Source organism: Furipterus horrens, unplaced genomic scaffold (genome assembly GCF_987537825.1).
Source record: "Furipterus horrens unplaced genomic scaffold, mFurHor1.1.pri manual_scaffold_7, whole genome shotgun sequence".
Lineage (NCBI taxonomy): Eukaryota > Metazoa > Chordata > Mammalia > Chiroptera > Furipteridae > Furipterus > Furipterus horrens.
The window spans coordinates 24,952,643-24,971,721 of record NW_028327177.1 but is presented as its reverse complement, the minus strand read 5'-3'; the positions used below and the strand labels follow the sequence as shown (position 1 = coordinate 24,971,721).

The following is a 19,079-nucleotide window of genomic DNA, read 5'->3' as shown; positions in this document are numbered from 1 at the left end:
TTGCCCCAGATAATTTATTGAAGAAATAAAAGCTAAAGAAGCACCTTTCTCCTATGCATGTTTTTGTACTCCTTATAAGCATATAGTTAGGAACAATGTATACCATTGTGTGGGAACTTACGTTGGTAACTGCTTTGGAGAACAGTTTGGCAATATCCAATAGAGTTGACGTTGGTCTTTATCAATTATCTCATGATACAAGGTCTGTCCAGAAAGTATACAGCCATGTAATAGGAAAAAGAGACATTTGTTGAAGAAGATAAAAGATACAAGAAACATTGTACATAGGACAGTGATGCCTCTGTCTCTTCAAAGTAGACACTTTGAGACCTCACATGGTTCTCCCAGTTGCCATCAGCTGCCACGTTGTATTTTCCTGAGTCTCATTGATGGTCTGAAATCTCTTCACTTTCTTTCTTTAAAAAGATTTTATTTATTTTTAGAGAGAGGGGACGGGAAGGAGGAAAAAAGAGAGGGAGAGAAACATCAATATGTGGTTGCGTCTTGTGCGCCCCCAACTGGGGGGACCTAGCCTGCAACCCAGGCATGTGCCCTGACTGGGGATCTAACTGGCAACCCTTTGGTTCACAGGTCAGCACTCAGCCCACTGAGCCACACCAGCCAGGGGTGAAATCTCTTCACTGTCAAAGGTGATTTTAGTTTTGGGAAATGCCAGAAGGCACAGAGTGCCAAATCTGGGCCATAGTGGGGCTGAGTCACCTGGGTGATCCGATGTTTACCGAAACAGCTCTGCAGGAGACGTGATACATGAGTGGGTGCATTGTTGTGAAGCTGCCAGTCACCAGTTGCCCATAACTGCAGCCTTCTGAATCATCAGAATGGTTTCTGTGGAGGAATGTTCAAGCTTAACACAAAATGGTATGCAGATTCGTTGCCCTACTTGCTCAGTCATTTGAATGTGACAGCTACACAGTACACATGCTCACTCAATGGCATCTACTGCCCCCACTGACTAGTACAGTGAAGTCGTCATTGTTCACGCATGCACATTCCAGTCCACTCTCCTTGGCTGCCAGGTTACATTGATGTGCAAACTGTTCTCGTTGTATTAACAATGGTTGGACTTTGTCCAGACAGACTTCATTGTATATGACAGACCACCCTGAAATTTAGTGCCTAACACAATGATTTCTTATTTCTTCTGGGTTGTTTCAGTTTGTCTTCTGCTTGTTTCACCTGTGCTCATTGATGGGCCTGCATTCAGTTGGGATATTGGATGGGCTGGAAGCTTCAAGATGGCGTCACATGTTTGCTAGTTTATGCTGGTTGTCAGCTACAGTGTTATGGTTTCTGTGCCACGTAGCCTCTTATCTTACAGTACTCTAGACTGGCTTCCTTCCATGGTGTCCTGAGGGCAGCCATCCGATAAATATAAGTTGAAGTTTCAAGGTCTCTTGAGGCCTGGGCCATGACCTTATAATAATGTGGTGTTTTGTTAGTCAGAGCAAGTTACAGGCTGTCCCGGGTTCACGGTGAGGGGAAGCTGACTCCATCCTTTGGTGCCAGGAGTGGCAGTCACATTGCATAAGAGCATGAGATGATTCATACTCTTTAGTTCAGGTGTTTTACTCCTGTCTGTCCTGGAGAACCTCACAAAAACAGACATGAAGTGCACAGTTGTTCCCTGCAGACTTGTTTATAAAGCAAAAAATAAATTATAACTATTCTTCCAGAAAATGGATAATGCATTTTAGTTTTCTCATAGAATACCATAAGGCACTTAAAATGAATGAATTACATTGATAGGTATCATTGTGAATAATTGTAAAAATAGGTTGAATGAAAACAAGTTGGGAAGGAATATGGGTAGAATTATATTTATATAATAACTTTGAAGTTTAACATTTGAAATTTATCGTGTAGGCTAGTAAGGATTTTGTTTTTACTTTTGTTTTAAATCAAAGCTTATCTTTAGATGGCCTCCTTAGAACTTGGTGTTTTGAGTCGCTTCCAGTGAACTGGACAGCCAGGTAAGTTGTACTGTTTTCTGGCCAGACCAAGTACTCTGTCTGGTGTAGTCATCACTAACAAGTCCGTGTTTAGTTTGTTGGCCATTTGATTGTAGCTCTTTGTGCAGCTTTATCAATATTGGAAAAATCAGCTTAGAGTACAATTCTTGAGATAACTTATTTAATCCCACTGTCTAAATTTATACCAGTTTAACTTCTCTGAATTTGTGATCTGTAAGTGGGAGGATGATATGTCTCAGAGGTGTTGGGATGACTGGGATAATAATGCATAAAACATTTAGAGCAATACCTGGTATATGGTAGATGCTCTATAAACTGAAGTTCAAAAAACACACACACAAGAATGGCATCTATGTTAAGTTCACTTTCATTTGTGTAGTGACTATGTAGGATTTCAGTGGGCTTCTGAAATTATGGAAGTAAATTATGATTATAACTTACATTTTAAAGGAAATTTAAATTTATCAAGTTATTTATAAAGTTCACTATCTGATTTTGTTAACAAGACAACTTTGTAAGATAGTTCTATCTCCTATCTAAGATAGACTTCAAGTTTCAGGACAGGCTAAATAAGGAGTGGTAGTAGAAAGCTAACAGTGGTTCAAGTGAAGGCATATTAAAGTGGAAATAATGATACTCTTATATTTTCATTTTTATGAGTTCTTTTTGGCTTGTGTACTTTACCTATTTAATTTTGAATGCATTTGGCTCTGGACTTTTTTATGTGCGCCTGCGTGCATGTGCATGGGGGGGTGGCGAGAGAAGGAGGGAAGTGGGAGAAAGACTAGAAGGTTGGGTTGTATCCTTTTTTGTTTTTAAACATTTTATTTATTTATTTTTAGAGAGAGGGGAAGGGAGGGAGAAAGAAAGGGAGAGAAACATCATGTGTGAGAGATACATCGATGTTACCTCTCACACACACCCCCAACTGGGGACCTGGCCTGCAATCCAGACACATGCCCTGATTGGGAATTGAACCTGCTACCTTTTGGTTCAGAGGTGCGCAGGCCAGCACTCAATCCACTGAGCCACACCAGCACTGGTTGTGTCTTAATGGATCTGGAACTCTTAGAAAAGGAAATCCACAACCTCTCTCACTCAGATCCAGTAGTGTTGTATCCCCTACCTAAGATCATATTTTTAAATACAAGGCTGATTGGGAAGATTTTTTTGCAAATTTATAAATGTTTTATGGCTGCTAAGTATACACCAGGGATTTGAGGAGAATTCCTTAGGGTGAAATATGGATTAAAATTAACCCCAATTTGGCTAACCTTGTATGGTTTGCTAAGCCAGATGTAGCAAATTTACTTGGTGGCTATTGTTCAAATGCATTGATTCACATTATGCATATTTTTTATATTTTCTATTTCCTGTTTTGGTTTATGTTTTAAAAGTTTGAGATAAACTTATAAATTTGTGACTCTGACTTTGGTGGAATGAAGAAACTATTGGTGGTTGGTATTTTGGGTAGTCCATCTTGTAATTCCCATTTTAGGATGTTTTATAATTTTTAAAAAATTAGGTACTTCATGTATTAGGTCTTTATCATCTCTTTTATATTATCATAAATAAATGACCTCTTACCAATTATATGGATTTACTTCCAGCTAAGTAAATTTGACCTGCTTGGGATCATATGTCAGTGGTAGATTAGTTTTGAAACAGGTTATGCTTTTCACTTATCCTGTGATTAATAAAATACTTCAGAAACAAGTGATATTAAATTTACTTTTTGTTTTATTTTATATTTCAGAGTTTCTCTTGATTTTGGAAGAAATACCTAGTAACGAACATGACTGAGTTCTGGCTTATATCAGCTCCTGGGGAGAAAACATGTCAACAAACATGGGAGAAATTGCATGCAGCTACTACAAAGAACAATAACCTTGCTATTAGTTCCAAGTTCAACATTCCTGACTTAAAGGTAAAACTGCACTGTGAAAAATAGTGTGTGAGTTCATCATGAAGGGGAGGACAGTTGTGTTTCTACTTATCTCTGGTATAAATGAGATCTATAGGTTCTCTCTCGAGTCATTGGCATAACTTAAAACTTATCTTGTTCTTTCTAGTAAATTGAGATTTTAGAAGTGAACTACCAAGCAAAATGACATTTTTTCTAAACATTTGTCCTTTTTACATTGTAATTTAAATTATAATGAGAAGTCTTTTGAAAATATTAGATATATTACATTCACAAATATGACTTTGAGGAGGGAAAAAATCTTAGTAATATATATTCTTAAACATCACAGTGAATCCATTTTTTTGTAAATTCATATAATGCTCACTAATGTAAATGTTTTACCATTGCACCTCTTTAATCATACTTGGGAAATTTAACCTAATTATTTAATCTAGTTAATCAATTTAACATTTATTAAATATCAGTAACCTAGCAGCCTCAAAGTGAAGCAGGCTTCTAGGTTCAGTAGTCATTTGATTGAACTTTTGTAAAGAATGGAGAAGATCATGATAATTTGTATTTTGCTGGGTTACTAAGAAGTGAGATGATTATACACAGCACTCATTTATTTAAGAAATACTTAAAGTTACTGATTTTTATAGTAATATTTTGGGAGTTATAAATTCCTTCAAGACACTGATGATAGACCGTGGACTTCACTTCCAAAATATGCTCATTTACACACAGTTTTGCATATAAATTCAATTCCGTACCCTCTAATGCACAGTCCTGGACCTGTGCTTAAGAGCTGCTCTTGTAAACCATGGCTTCACGTGACCCACTGTTCCTGGGCAGTACAAGCCGAGGCACATGTCTGCCATTGCAGCATTGTCATGTCTTAAATGGTGGTTGTAACCATGCATTTGAGGATTACTGTGTACATATAAATAGCTTTGAAATGTCTGGCAAACATTTTTTAACCACACTTGCTGCACATTATGAAATAAAAAAGGAGAACTTAAGTTATGTGGGCCCTTGAAATCAAGTGTTGTATCATCTTGTAAAAAAAAAAGATGAAACCTAAGTATTAAAATGCTGTATTGCCCCTCTAGGTCGGCACACTGGATGTCTTGGTTGGTTTGTCGGATGAGCTGGCTAAACTGGATGCATTTGTAGAAGGGTAATGTACTTATATACATGGACCAGAGCAAAATGAGAGTAACTGTTATCAGGCTACATGGACACTGGGTTTTTATTACATGTATACTGTGCTTATTGGAATGGTTTTTAGAAATGACTACTCTCTTTTCCTTTGTAATCAACTTTGTGGTGATACAATTTACATACAATAAAATATACCTGTTTGAAATGTGAAATTATCATTTTTATTGAAATATAATTTACCTATCATGCAATTCATGTATTTAAAATGTACAGTGCAGTGATTTTTTTGTATATTCCCAGAGTTGTGCAACCACTATCACAATCAATATTAGTATATTTTTATCAGCTATAAACATTCTATTCCCATTAGCAGTCACTCCCTGCCTCCCAACTGCTCACTAACCTACTTTCTGCCTAATCGATTTGCTTAATCTGTACATTTTGTTGGAATCATACAATATGTGGTCTCTTATGACCATCTTCAAATACATGGCATAAGGAAAGCATTTTTTTAAGCAATGGTTTCTTTTTAAAAAGTTTTTATTTTATTAAACCTAACAATGTTGTGGCATATTATTTTCCATTGTGTGACAAATTTATTGGCTGGCACCTGGATATAGTACTTCTTTAGAAAAATACGCAATGGGAATTGACAAAAGGGAGATAAACTAGTTGTTGAGTGATATCTAAGGGCAAAAAAAAAGGAGATGGTGACCAGTTAATTTTAGTTTCCTTATATCTAACTCTAAAATAGTTTAAGTTCCAAGCAATAATACTGTTACCGTGCACAAGAATATGATTATTATCTCATTCAGCCACCACAATGCTGACAAAATTAATTTACAAGGATTATTATACCTATAAAATTCAACCTAACAACAATGTTTTCAAGGTTCATCCACGTTGTAGCATGTTTCAATATTTAATTTCTTTGCATTACCAAATAGTATTTCATTGTGTAGATATACCACATTCTATTAATTTATTCATCAGTTGATAGACATTCAGGTTATTTCCCCTTTTTGGCTAATATGAATAAAGCTGCTATGAATACTTGTGTATTTTTTTTTGTATGTTCATAACATTTTCATTTCTCTTGGGTATGTACCTAGTAGTGCAATTGCTGGGTCATAAAGTAACTATTTTTAACATTTTGAAGAACTGCCACTGTTTTCCAAAGTGGCTGCACCATTTTACAGTTCCACCAGCAGTGTACGAACGTTCTAATTACTTCACATTCTTGACGATACTTGTTAACTATTCGCCTTTTTGATTAGAGTCATCCTAGTGGATATTAAATAGTATTTTATTTTATTTTTACTTTTTTAAAGTATATTTTATTGATTATGTTGTTACAGTAGTTCCAATTTTTTCCCCCTTTGCTCCCCTCTGCTCCCCTCTGCCCTTTTCCTCCAGCAATCCCACCCCTCTTAGTTCATGTCCATGGGTCGTGTATATAAGTTCTTTGGCTTCACCCTTTCCTATATTATTCTTAACTTCCCCCTGTCTATTTTGTAGCAACCGATTATGCTTCTTAGTCCCTGCACCATTTCCCCATTCCCCACATCTCCCAGCTGATAACCCTCCAAATGATCCTCATACCTATGATTCTGTGCCTATTCTGATTTGCTTAGCTGGATTTTGTTTTTAGTTTTTAGATTCAGTTGTTGATAGTTGTGAATTTGTTGTCATTTTAGTATTATATTGTTTTTGATATATGTTTTCCCAATGGCTAATTATGTGTTGATGGAGCATTTTGCCATGTGTTTATCAGCTATTTATGTTTCTTCTTTGGGGAAATGTCTATTTTGGATCCTTTGCGTGTTTTTAAATTGACAATATTTTCTCCCATTCAGTGGGTTGTCTTTATTTTCTTGATAGTGTCCTCTGAGGCACAGATTTTTAATTTGTGTCCAATTTATTTTTGTTGCTTGTGTTTTTAATTTCATATTTAAGAAACCTTGCTTAATCCAAAGTTACACAGTTTTGTGTCTGTTTTTTCTTCTAAGAGTTTTATAGTTTTAGCTTCTACATTTAGGTCTTTGATCCATTTTGAGTTAATTTTTGTATATGATATGAGATAGGAGTCCAACTTCATTCCTTTACATGTAGATATCCAGTTGTTCTAGCAATGTCTGTTTAAAAGGCTATTCTTTCTCCATTGAGTTGTCTTGGCACCCTTGCCAAAAGTCAGTTTGAGCATAAATGACAGTTTATTTCTGGGCTCTCAGTTCTATTTCCTATTTCTCTTTATTCCATATTTCTACTTTTATGCTAGTAGCACGTTGTCTTGATTATTGTAGCTTTGTAGTAACTTTTGAAATTAGGAAGTGTGAGTTCTCCAACTTTTGTTTTTCTTTTTCAAGGTTGTTTTGGCTATTCTGGTTTGTTTCTGTATGAATTTTAAAATCATTGTATCATGTTTCTGCCAAGTAGTCAGCTGGGCTTTGGATGGGTATTATGTTGAATCTGTAGCTCAATTTGAAGAGTATTGCCATCCTAATAACACTGATAAGTCTTTGATCCGTGAACATTGGGTGCTGTGCACTTTATTTGAAGACAGTGATGCTTTTGTTTTCAGAATTTTTTAAAACTACAGTTTCAGTAACTTTTGAAATTTAGTTACTGTATATTTTAGCTGAAAATGGGTATGGTAATCCTTGGTAACTTTCTGCATTTTGATTAACTGGCAGAACAATTCCTTTGAGTTTTGGTTCACAGAGCTTTTAGATACTTAGGCTGAGGTAAATGGGCATAATTTGTAAAATGCAGAGTTTTGGAGAATCTTGGAAACGTACATTTGATTAAAGCTTTAAGGAACAGGCTTGAAAATAAGGTAATGTATTCTTGAAACCTGTGCAGAAGAATGTACTGTTTATGCTATTAGGCTTTTCTGAATTGATAGAACCACTGCAATGCGATGGCTCTGGTAATAGAGGCTGAGATGTTGCAGAGAGACCTTTTAACATAATAACACGTAGTAAGGAAATAAACAGACCCAAAGGTATGCTGATAGTCTTTGATACTGGACCCAAAAAGGCTGGTTAGGAGACAGTTTTACAGTAGATTAGGCAAGAGATATTAAAGGCCAGGCACTTGACAATAGAATGGAAAAGAGAGGATGAAAGAAAATGAGCAAATTACTTAAAGGTTAATAATTCTATGCATTTATATAGAGCAAATGTGAAAATATTTATGTTCTCAAAGGACTAAATGGTGTTAAGAATCACCTCTTGGTTTCTTGAGTACACGTATATAATTTAGAGTTTGAGGAAACTTTTTGTGGTTGCCATTCCTGAGGTGATTTGTCTTCCCACAGTTTCATCTACCTCATTACAGGTTCAGGGCATGACAGAGACATTGAGAAGGGTGGTTCCTGAGAACATAAGTATTAACACTTACCTGGATCCTTATTAAGTACCTCTATGACTTTATAGGTCTTTCTTTAAATTGTCAGTGGAATGTTCTGAATGTAGTTTAAGACTTGGCCACATTTTTTAGGGAAGGAATCTGAAAAATTTTAGGGCAATGTAGTTTATTTAGTCAGTAGAATTGAAAGTCACCTGTACAGTTTGTCAGCTGTTTTTTTCTGCACTGTGGTGCAGTCTTGTCTTGTCAGTCTTCCTGAAGGGTATGCGGAAAGTAAAAATCATGCGGTTTTAAAGTCTCAACATTGTGCTGTGTGGAATAAATTACAGTTTATTCTTTTTCAGTAATCTAGTCATTAGAGCAGATTTGTTTTTTAAAAAGGTGACCATGTGTACTTTGACATAGTCTTGTAGAGATGCATAGGGAGATTGTAAAGTTCTGAGTCATTGTTACATTAAGTTTATAGATGTGACACCAGAAAGTTCTACACTTCGAACTATTTCTAAGGTAAACGTATGCACATTTTTGAATGTTCATAGCTAATGGTTCTGTTTACAAGATACTTGCTAACTTACATGGGAGTACTAGTTTGCCTCTTTTGAAGGAATAGGTGGAAATTTTGGAGACACAGCCAAGTGTATGTACACATCCCACATTAAACATGTTGAAGATTTACGGCTTACACTTTTTTCCTGAAATTTCCACTATCTTAGGCTGAGGTCTACAAATTTAGCCCTTCTGTCAATTTTTCTGGTCCTGGTTGGCTGTTGTGCAGGAGTGTCTTAATTTGTCTTCCAGTTTACCCTCCCTGCCATTGAGTACAGTCATCAGATAACCCGTAGCCCTGTTTTGACCATGTTACACTTCTCTAAAGTCTGACATCAGAGGCTGTCTATCTGCTGTCTGGTGAAGGCCTGCCTTCCTAGCGTAACATCCCCTCCTCAGCACGACATTCCAGGCAGTCTGGACTCCATCATTCTCCGAATGTCAGTTGCTTTTCTACCTCTCCTGGTCTTGACTCCTCTGATGCCACGTGGAAAGAGTATACTTTCTTCCTGTCTAATCATCCTTTCAAGACCCTTCCTATCCTTTATTACCCTGTTCATGAGCCATATGCTCCTTGATTAAAGTAGCTGTAAGTGATCCCTTTTTCCTTTATGCTTCTCTCTTTCCCTAACCTGGTAATCTCAGCTGGCACTTACCACAGATTGCTTTGTATTTAATCATTTGTATATTTTGGTAGCTCTCCAGTTTGTCTTTAAGCAGTGTGAAGTTGGTGATTTTTGTCTTACAGACTTTGGAATTTTACCCAGGGCCTAGAGGCACACATGGATGGGGGAAAGAACACCAAACTCCAGAGTCAAGACACCATGTTTCTAATCACAAATCTGCCACTAACTGGTTTTGTGACTGTGACTTTTGTGACTAAGTTACTTATTCTCTTTGTAACTTGGTGTCTTTACTTATAAAATGAGGGATCATCAGGGTGATATCTAGGTGTCTTAGAAGTTTTGGCACTAAGGTTTCTTGTATAGGATTGTGTCTTGCAAATGTTGATGCTCAATAAATAGTTAATAAATGATGTAGGACCTAATTCTTCATCATTATTGTTGCTTGTATATATATATATTTTAAGTATATTTTATTGACTGTGCTGTTACAAGTTGCTTATATTCTGTTGCTTGCTGGATTGCTTTTGTTCTAAGAAAAAGCATGTCATTGGTGAATGCTAGCTCTCTGCCCCCTCCTTTGCTCTTGGTCCTTACAGTCAGATCCATTGCTTAATTTTTCAGTTTATAACATGTGGCTATTTATAGGCTCGCTCTTACTACTTTTTTTTTTCTAGACTATTAAACACAGTTATTTAACTGAGTTTTGCATAAAACAAAATTTTGGTCCAATTTATTCTTAAAGCATTTATAGACGTTAGGACCCATTAGTTCTAGATTATATAGATATGTGTAATGGTAACATATATAATCAAATTCATATCTTTATGTAACGTGTTCATTGTATAGAATGGAATTTAGGTCTTTTTTTCTTTTTTTCTGAAAATGATTTCTTTTCCTCCTAAGGGTGGTTAAGAAAGTGGCTCAATATATGGCTGATGTATTAGAGGACAGTAAAGATAAAGTTCAGGAGAATCTATTGGCAAATGGAGGTAAGCTACTGTTTCATGATTTGATGTTGACTTGTATAAAGTGAATGACTAAACTACAAAAACAAAAAAGAATTTAAATCTATAGATAAGAATCTTAAATGTAATAGAAGGCCATTAAAAGATAATAATTACTGAATTTGGTGATAATGCTAGTTACAACCTGTCCCCTGAAACACAATCTTATGTAAACAATCCTACATAGTACGTAATATAGCTTACGATATGGGTGCCAAGGACTTCCAGATTTACCTTAGTTCTTTCTGGGATTTATTTGTTAGCTGACATTTAGAAGTGTGTTTCCAAGTTATGTGTCTCAGCATTTTTTTAGTTAAATACTTTCTGCTTTTCTAACTTTTAAAAATTTAATAGCATACAAATGCTAAAGCCTTAGAATAAAAATTATTTTTTTTATTGCAGAGTAATGTCCCCTCCCTTCAAATTTGAATATGGCTTTTCTTTACCTCAGTACTTATACAATAGTCATCTACTGATCTCTCTGTAGCTAGAAACTAATATTTACATAGAGTTTGCTTTGTGTAATAATGGCTTTGTAAAGATGTCTTTGACATCGTTGTTATTTGTACTTGGATTTATTGTTTTCATAGGGAATATCACATTAGCATTTGCTTCATTTTAAATTAAACTGATCTCTAGTTATGTCTTTATAATACAAAATAACCCTTTCCTTTCATTCTATCCTGTATTGCCTGCTATGATAACTTTGTTAAATTAACATTTAAGTAGAGCTCCAGGGTGTCATGAGATGGGGATGTCATGGGATGGTGAGCTGCTCTTCAACAAAAGACCCCAAGGGAAAGTGAAATAGAGAAGTGCATTACTCACAGGTCCTGGAGGCAGCAGGGCTGGCTGAAAGGTTAAGGCAGGAGAGGGTACAGCGTCAGGACACATGCCTTTAATAGGGTCTGTAGGTGGAGTGCTTTGGGGTTCTCAGGCTAAGTCCAGCTTGGTCAGTTCAAACCAAAAAGAGTAAGGTTTTGTTAACCTGGAGAGGGTCTTATCTAAAGGGTCCACAAGAGGAAGGCCCTAGGCAATGGGAGAGTTACATCAGGAAATTACATTTAGTTGTGACTCTGCAGGCTGTTATATAGGACTGTTATTGAGGGAGGGGTAGTGTAATTTCTAGGTCCCTACAGGCCACTTGGCCACACAAAATGGATGCTTGAGGCAGCAGCATGGAGTAGTTTGGCTAAACTCTCAAAAGCAACAGCATTTTAATCCAATGTTTCTCTGATCTCATTTCTTCTCTTTGCAGATAATATATGCTCAGTAAATATGTAATCAGTAAAAACATGGAATTTATTTTTGCTCTTTGTTTTAATAGTGCTCCTGATCTAATATACTGTTTCTGTTAAGTTGTGTTTGGGACATAAGGACAGAAGGTAGATATGTTAATTTGGGGTAGTTTTACTGATCTTTTAGGTATTTGATGAACTAGGGCCATCTACCTAGTAGGTGGAATGGGGGTTGACAATCTAGGGAGCAGTGCATTTAAACTCGCTTCTGGAAATGTCATCTATGTTGTTGACTTGGTATTAAATAGAGAGAAGTTGAGGAGAGAAAGATACTTAGATACGAATTATTTTTGCCAGTTAGCCATAAGTGGCATTTGGGTTCTCTGATCTTGATCCCATCAGACTTGAGGGGTAGAGTCATCTTGATTACTAAACTTTCAGGAAAATAGTTATTGAGTGTCTCTTTGGCTCTAAATTTGTAATTCTTTTTATTTGAAAATGAAAGGATCTGTATTTTGAAGATTGTTAAGTATAGACTCCTAGAAGCAATCATCACATGGTTTTTACAGACAAACTTATTTTCTGTTTGGGTAATTGGGCAAAGAGACAACATACTTTTGTCAAATTCTGCTAATTAAGGACAAATTTGAAGCAGTTTCCTAATCCTTATGTCTCTTTTGCCTAATATGAGGCATACCATGTCATCAAATTAGAAGGGGCATTTTAATATATATTAAATTTTGAGTAAGGATAAGAGATCCAATCAGATTGCAGGGAAAATTTTGATTAATTAATTGTACTTAATATAGTTCAACATATATTTAATCATAACGCTTCAAAAATGATGACATCTTTATTTTTTCCAATGCCAATTTCAGTATTAAAATCTGAATGTTTACTGTGTAGCAAACTACAAAATACCCTGTTGCTTCTCCTCAGTAATTAACTTATTCCCTTATTTCAGTTGACTTGGTTACTTATATAACAAGGTTTCAGTGGGACATGGCTAAATATCCAATCAAGCAGTCCCTGAAAAATATTTCTGAAATAATTGCCAAGGTAAGATAAAAAATAACACAGGTAGGACACATTGATTATAGTGACTTCATTTATTTTATAAGCATTGAGCTATGGAAGTACACTTTAGGTTCTGACAAGGCAACTTAATTGTATGTGATTGATACAAACAGGAGGTACCCTTACTACAACTTTGCAAAAAAAGAGTGTAGCACTTCCATGTATAGATTATCCAAGTTGTATAGTTTACTTTTTTACATAGTTAACTTGAATGTTGCATCAACAATGTTTAAATAAGAAAAGAAACTTTAAAGTTCTACAATTATTACTTATACAAATGTTAAGAGTAACTGAGATGTAGAACAGGAAATTGGAGTCTAATAAATAGGATTTATGTAGATGGCAGCGGTCACTTAGGTATGTTTATGTACAGTACTGATTTAGACATTAAACTTATGAGTTCTCTGATGTCTTCTGACGTTCAGTATTGCTTCTCTACCCAGAAAGATGCCCATATATATACCACATGACTTTATGTACAGTTCCAGGAAGTACACAAATCCTGAAGCCCATCCATGAACTTGCTAAGTTGAAAGCTCCTTTTATATTATAAAGTTGTGGAGCTTGAGAGAAGATGTAAAAGTTTTACCTGAAATTATAATGAGGAAAATAGACAAGGACTTTCTGTTTGTCAACATTTTTATGACCTGGCTATAGGATAAAAAGTATGGTGTAAATTACTTGGACAGGCTTTCCTTGATTCGCAATGACTTTATTTGAATAGTGTTCTCTGTAGTTAAATGTAACTGAATAGATTATCAAGGATTTAACTAAAGTCATGAAATTTAATGAAAATGAGTAGTTTGATAATTTAAAATGGTGTTCTTCCTATGACCGAGCCTAGCCTATTTTCTTCCAGTTCTTATCAAGGATTTAGCGTTCCTCTTCCTGATACTATTATAGATGAGGAAACAGGCTCAGAGAAAGTGAAGTGACTTACCCCAGTATCACACAGCTAAATAATGATTGTAGAGCTGCGTTGAAGCTAGTTTTTCAAATACAGCATTCCCTCACTTAATCGTGGTTATTACATTCTAGACACCCCCCACCCCCCGTGATAGGTGAAAATCTGCGAAGTAGGAACCTTACATTTATTTTAGTATTTACATATATATTTTAAGGCTTTATAAACCCTTCTCACACACTTAAAAACCATTCCTAGTCCCTTATTAACCTTTTCCACACTTTTATAAACACTACTTATGTTCTTAAACATATTCTACACTCTTAAACCTAAGTAACTTTAACAACATACGTATACAGTACTGCAAAATCCCACGATACAGTGAGGCTGTGATAAGTGAACCGCGATATAGAGAGGGACTACTGTATTAAATCAGGATGTCAGGATGGCTAAATGGTTTAGGGGACCAGACTCAAGGTGCTCAAATATGAAATCCACTGCTTCGCATTTTCTCCCTAAATTGTTAGTAGTTTTAGTCATCTTTTTGAAAAATCAGCTTTTGTAACATTCATAAATAAATTCAATTACAATTTGAATTACACGAAGAAAACTTTTTGTGTAATAATAGTGGAGTTGTGAATAATAAAACTGATTTAGTCCCTTTTGGGAATTAATCCTTCAGCTTTGTGAATTAAAGCCTTTTAATTAGTAATCTCTAAACCTGCTGGCCTAGATTCCATTTAGGTTTAAGAAGTAATACAGTAAATAATTAAAATTCATGTAGACTAAAACACTATCTTGAGTAGAAAAGATTCATATGGAAATTACCATGGTTATTAAAAATAAAGTAGGTTATTTTCTTTCTTCCTTTTTTCAAAAAAATTAATCTTTGTTATATTTTTTTCCCATTACCATGTAGTCCCCTTTTACCCCCTTACCTCCATTAGGTTATTTTCTTAAATGACCTTTTAAAGTTGTGCTTTTAAAATAGAATATTTTTACATCAGGAAGTAGTAGTTTTTTTTTTTGTTTGTTTTTTTAAGTTAATGTTTAAGTACAGCTACTTTAATTATATTAGTTAGATGTGGATTTAGGAAAATCTTGTCTCTTTTTTTTTCAAAGGGAGTGACTCAGATTGACAATGACCTGAAATCTCGAGCATCCGCATATAATAACCTGAAAGGGAATCTTCAGAATTTGGAACGAAAGAATGCGTAAGCATATCAAGTGTTTGTGAATATTAGGAATTAGAGAGGTGTCCTGGCTGGATGGCTCAGTTGGTTGGAGCATTGTCCCGTACACCAAAAGGTTGCAGGTTCAGTCCCTGGTTGGGGTGCGAACAGGAGGCCACTGATCGATGTTTCTCTTTCACATTGATGTTTCTCTCTCTCTTTTCCCCCGACTCCTTCCTCTCTTTCTAAAATCAATAAACATATTCTTGGGTGAGGGTTTAGTAAAAAATTAGAGAAGCACTCTAGTATACACTGAATGAAATGTTGGGGTTTAGTAAGTTGCAGCTGTTTCTATAATCAAAATGGTATTTTTTCAGTTTATGGAGAAAAGTTTATTATTTGAGTCTAGTCAAAATAGAAGTGAGACTGATGTATTATGCTGTTTCATAAATAACACTTGCAAGTGATATTTAAGAGCTCAGTGCTGGTGTATCCCTTTGTTCATTTGATGAAAAAATGTCTAAAATTAATTACTTTAAATCAAATCATAGTTTAATTGCATACTCTGGTTATAAGACTTCTATAGAAGAATCCTTTTATAACGTAATTTACTCATTCTTTATTTGTTTTCCCAGTTTAGGTATTTTACACATTAGGTTTTCTTAAAAACCTAAAAGAAACATACTTCTTTTGGTTGATCTCGTAGCATGACTCCTACAAACGTGGCTTTAAGCACTTAACCGTTAGGCATTTATATGCCAGAGGAAAAGTTGGTTGATATGTATGCTATCAGTGATGCAGACAGGAAAGATATTTTCATTAGCAAAAGGATCATTACTGGAAGACTAAATGAAGACTGATTTGAAAGAGTTGATTATTGGGTTAAGTAACCAAAATTGCCTGGTATCAAATGATACTCAGGGAGAGGGAGGAAAACCAAGGGTTGTGCTTAGATGATATAATTTCATAATTACAATGAAATAGACTTTAATTGATATCTAATGAATAACACTTTCCCAGTCTAGATATTACATATGTAATCAAGAGAAGACCTGAGTTACATTAATTAAAGCAAACAAAGGGAGACACTGGAGACCTATTTTGTTAAATGTTGACATTTATCAAATGTAGGGATGAGAAACAGCTAAATTTTGACAACTTATAAAGTAAAAATGTTAACTGACTAATGCCTCTCTTGAGATATCTGTATAGTATATGTGGATATAATTAGCTTGCTGTTTATTTACTTGTGTTATGGGAGCATATAATTATTAGCCTAATGATTTCTTTCTTCTTCCTCAGAGGAAGTTTGCTAACTAGAAGTCTGGCAGAAATTGTGAAGAAGGATGACTTTGTTCTCGATTCAGAGTATCTCGTCACATTACTGGTCGTGGTTCCCAAGTATGTCTTTTTACTACAAAGATTTTTACTTGTTAAAATACAAGAAAAATGCTCATATCTGATATTGTAAAGGGACTATCACCTGTCATTCATTCTGTCAACCAGCATACCCATGTGGCGCGGATGGTAGAATTTAGTTTATAGCTTGAGACATTAATTATAAATTGAAATTCCAAATTGAATTTAGCAGCCTTAATAGAGTTGGCTCATTAAAAAGTAATGTTAAATTATTTGATTTAGAAAATAGATTGAAAATTTTCAAAATACAAAAAGGTCTTTGTGTTTTCTCTTTTTTTTGTTGTTGTTTTTTAAATCTTTCTGCTTGGTTAAGATGAATTAAACCATATAAGAAGCAAAGGATGGAGTAGATCATAGATCAGGGCTTAGAAATTTTTTTCTGTAAAGGGCCAGAGAGAAAATATTTAGGCTTTGCTACTCAAGTCTGCCACGCCAACTTTGTGGTTTTTACTGAAAGCAGCCATATACACAGTATGTACACAAATGGGTGTGGCTGTGTTTTTATAAAACTATAAGACAGGCATGGGCTGTGGGCATAGTTTGTTGGATTAGCTAACCCTCTGAAATCCTTTTTTAGATTAGGCCTGTATTAATTAACATTTGATCATAGTTAATCTTGGTAAAATGAAACCTTTGGACACTTGGAAGATTATAATTGTGTGTGTGTGCGCGCGTGTGTGTATGTGTGTGTTAAACACTACTGATGTTTTTACTTCTGACTTAAACTGAAGTGTCTTGCTCAGGGAATCTTTGGAGGATCCAGACTGAAGTGGGAGATTTGGGGACTTTTCGGAACATCACTGCATAAAGTCTTCCTTTGCTGTGCTCTCCATTTTTATTTGGTTAGGAAACAGAATATTGGAAAATGATGCGTCCTGGAAAGAGGAGAGAAAACTCCTCCATTGAATTTACAGTGGCTACAATATTATGTGACTTCTGCTCCCCCCGCCCTTATTGCAGAATGTATTATTCTTTGCCTGTGAGAGGGGCTTAAAACTTAAGGGTTTGGCTCCTAACTGGTTTTTGTGTTTTAGTTACGTAACTCACCCTTGCTATGCGAGAACACTGATTATTTTAATAAATTTCTGTGTATCTGTGTTTTTATAATACATAGGAAAATAACTTTTGCCCAGATATAAGATTTGTGTCATTCAACCTTTATTTTAAAATTATGTTTAGCTCTGGCTGGTGTGGCTCAGTGGGCTGCGCGCCGGCCCGTGGACCAAAAGGTGGTTGCCAGTTGATTCCCAGTCAGGGCACATGCCTGGGTTGCGGGCCAGGTCCCCAGTTGGGGGCGTGCGAGAGGCAACCGATCAATGTTTCTCTCCCTCTCTTTCTCCTTCCCCACCCTCTAAAAATAAATAAATTAAAAATTAAAAAATAAATAAAGTTTATGTTTAAAACCAGAAGTTTTTTTTTTTTCTTTAACACAATTTACTTTCTTTTTTTTTTTTTTAATTTTGGTTTTTCAATTACAGTTGTCCCCTTTTCCCCTAATTTCTCTCCCCCACCCAACCCACCCCCTCTCCCGCAATCATATCCCTCCCCGTTGTCCATGTCCATGAGTCTTTTATACGGGTTCTTTAATTAAACCCTTCCCTTACTTATCCCCCTTCTCTCCCTCTCCCCTCCCCCCTATTGACTGCTATTCTGCTCTTTGTCCTATTCAGTTCGTTTGTTTGTGTTGTTCTTTAGTTTCCTGTGTTAGGTGATATCATATGGTATTTTTCTTTCTTTGCCTGGCTTGTTTCACTAAGCATAATTCTCTCTAGTTCCATCCATGTTGTTGCAAATGGCAGGAGTTCCTTCTTTCTTTCTGCTACATAGTATTCCATTGTGTAATAAAACCAGAAGTTTTCATGGTATTCTGTAACCATAATTGAAACATAGACCTAGGCAGCTTAAATAATGAATTATTAATTGTCCTGGCCTATAAATACTACAGTTCTTTATTTTAAATTACAAACATAATTGTATCTTCCCACACCCCCAAAAGCCAGTGTTCTCTAGAGAAGGCTGTTGCACAATTGTTCTGTGGCAGCATGGTTTACTGGCACTTTATTTACCCAATACTTCCTGGTACTCTGTACTTTCAGTAAATATAGTTTCATCCAGCCTTTCACAATGGTCACTGAAAAGAAATGATAGTGGTTTTGGCATGGCCGCTTTCTTTCTTTCTTTCTCTCTTTCTTTCTTTAAATTTTTTATGGGGTAATATATATCAACCCTAAAATTTGAAAGTAACTTAGATAATATACTTTGCCTTACTGACTTCCTTTCCAAACTTAGTTCTAGGATGTGTCTGCTTTGCAGTGGGTAGTGGAACTGTAGTTACCACTTCACTCAGTGTGTTTGAAATTCGTTCTCAGTGGGAAACACGAATATTTTTGTTAAATAGATTTGACATATATTTACTGTAGCCAGATTTCATATTTGTCCCATCCTTTTTTCTTTTTCTGGATGTGGCAGGAGGTAGGACTGACTTTTCTTTTCCAATGCTCATTGTACCTTTTCTGCAGGTTAAACCACAATGACTGGATTAAGCAGTATGAGACACTAGCTGAAATGGTAGTTCCACGGTCTAGCAAGTAAGTAGTAGTCTTTGTAAAACCCGTTTCTTTCCTTGAATTCCTTTTACAGTTTGGATGTTGGGTTAGGAAATA

The 19,079-nt window shown here is 35.6% G+C and overlaps 1 protein-coding gene across 1 annotated transcript in view; it reads left to right on the top strand.

Annotated features, from left to right (window-relative positions):
* ATP6V1C1 (ATPase H+ transporting V1 subunit C1) overlaps window positions 1-19,079 on the top strand; it is a 41,219-nt gene that overhangs the window by 14,127 nt on the left and 8,013 nt on the right. Inside the window, exons 2-8 of the mRNA XM_090283478.1 lie at window positions 3,748-3,918; window positions 5,010-5,077; window positions 10,506-10,591; window positions 12,809-12,903; window positions 14,948-15,039; window positions 16,300-16,398; window positions 18,936-19,004. Coding sequence (XP_090139604.1) covers window positions 3,787-3,918; window positions 5,010-5,077; window positions 10,506-10,591; window positions 12,809-12,903; window positions 14,948-15,039; window positions 16,300-16,398; window positions 18,936-19,004 — 641 coding nt within the window. The 5' untranslated portion in view covers window positions 3,748-3,786. The remainder of the gene's footprint in view (window positions 1-3,747; window positions 3,919-5,009; window positions 5,078-10,505; window positions 10,592-12,808; window positions 12,904-14,947; window positions 15,040-16,299; window positions 16,399-18,935; window positions 19,005-19,079) is intronic.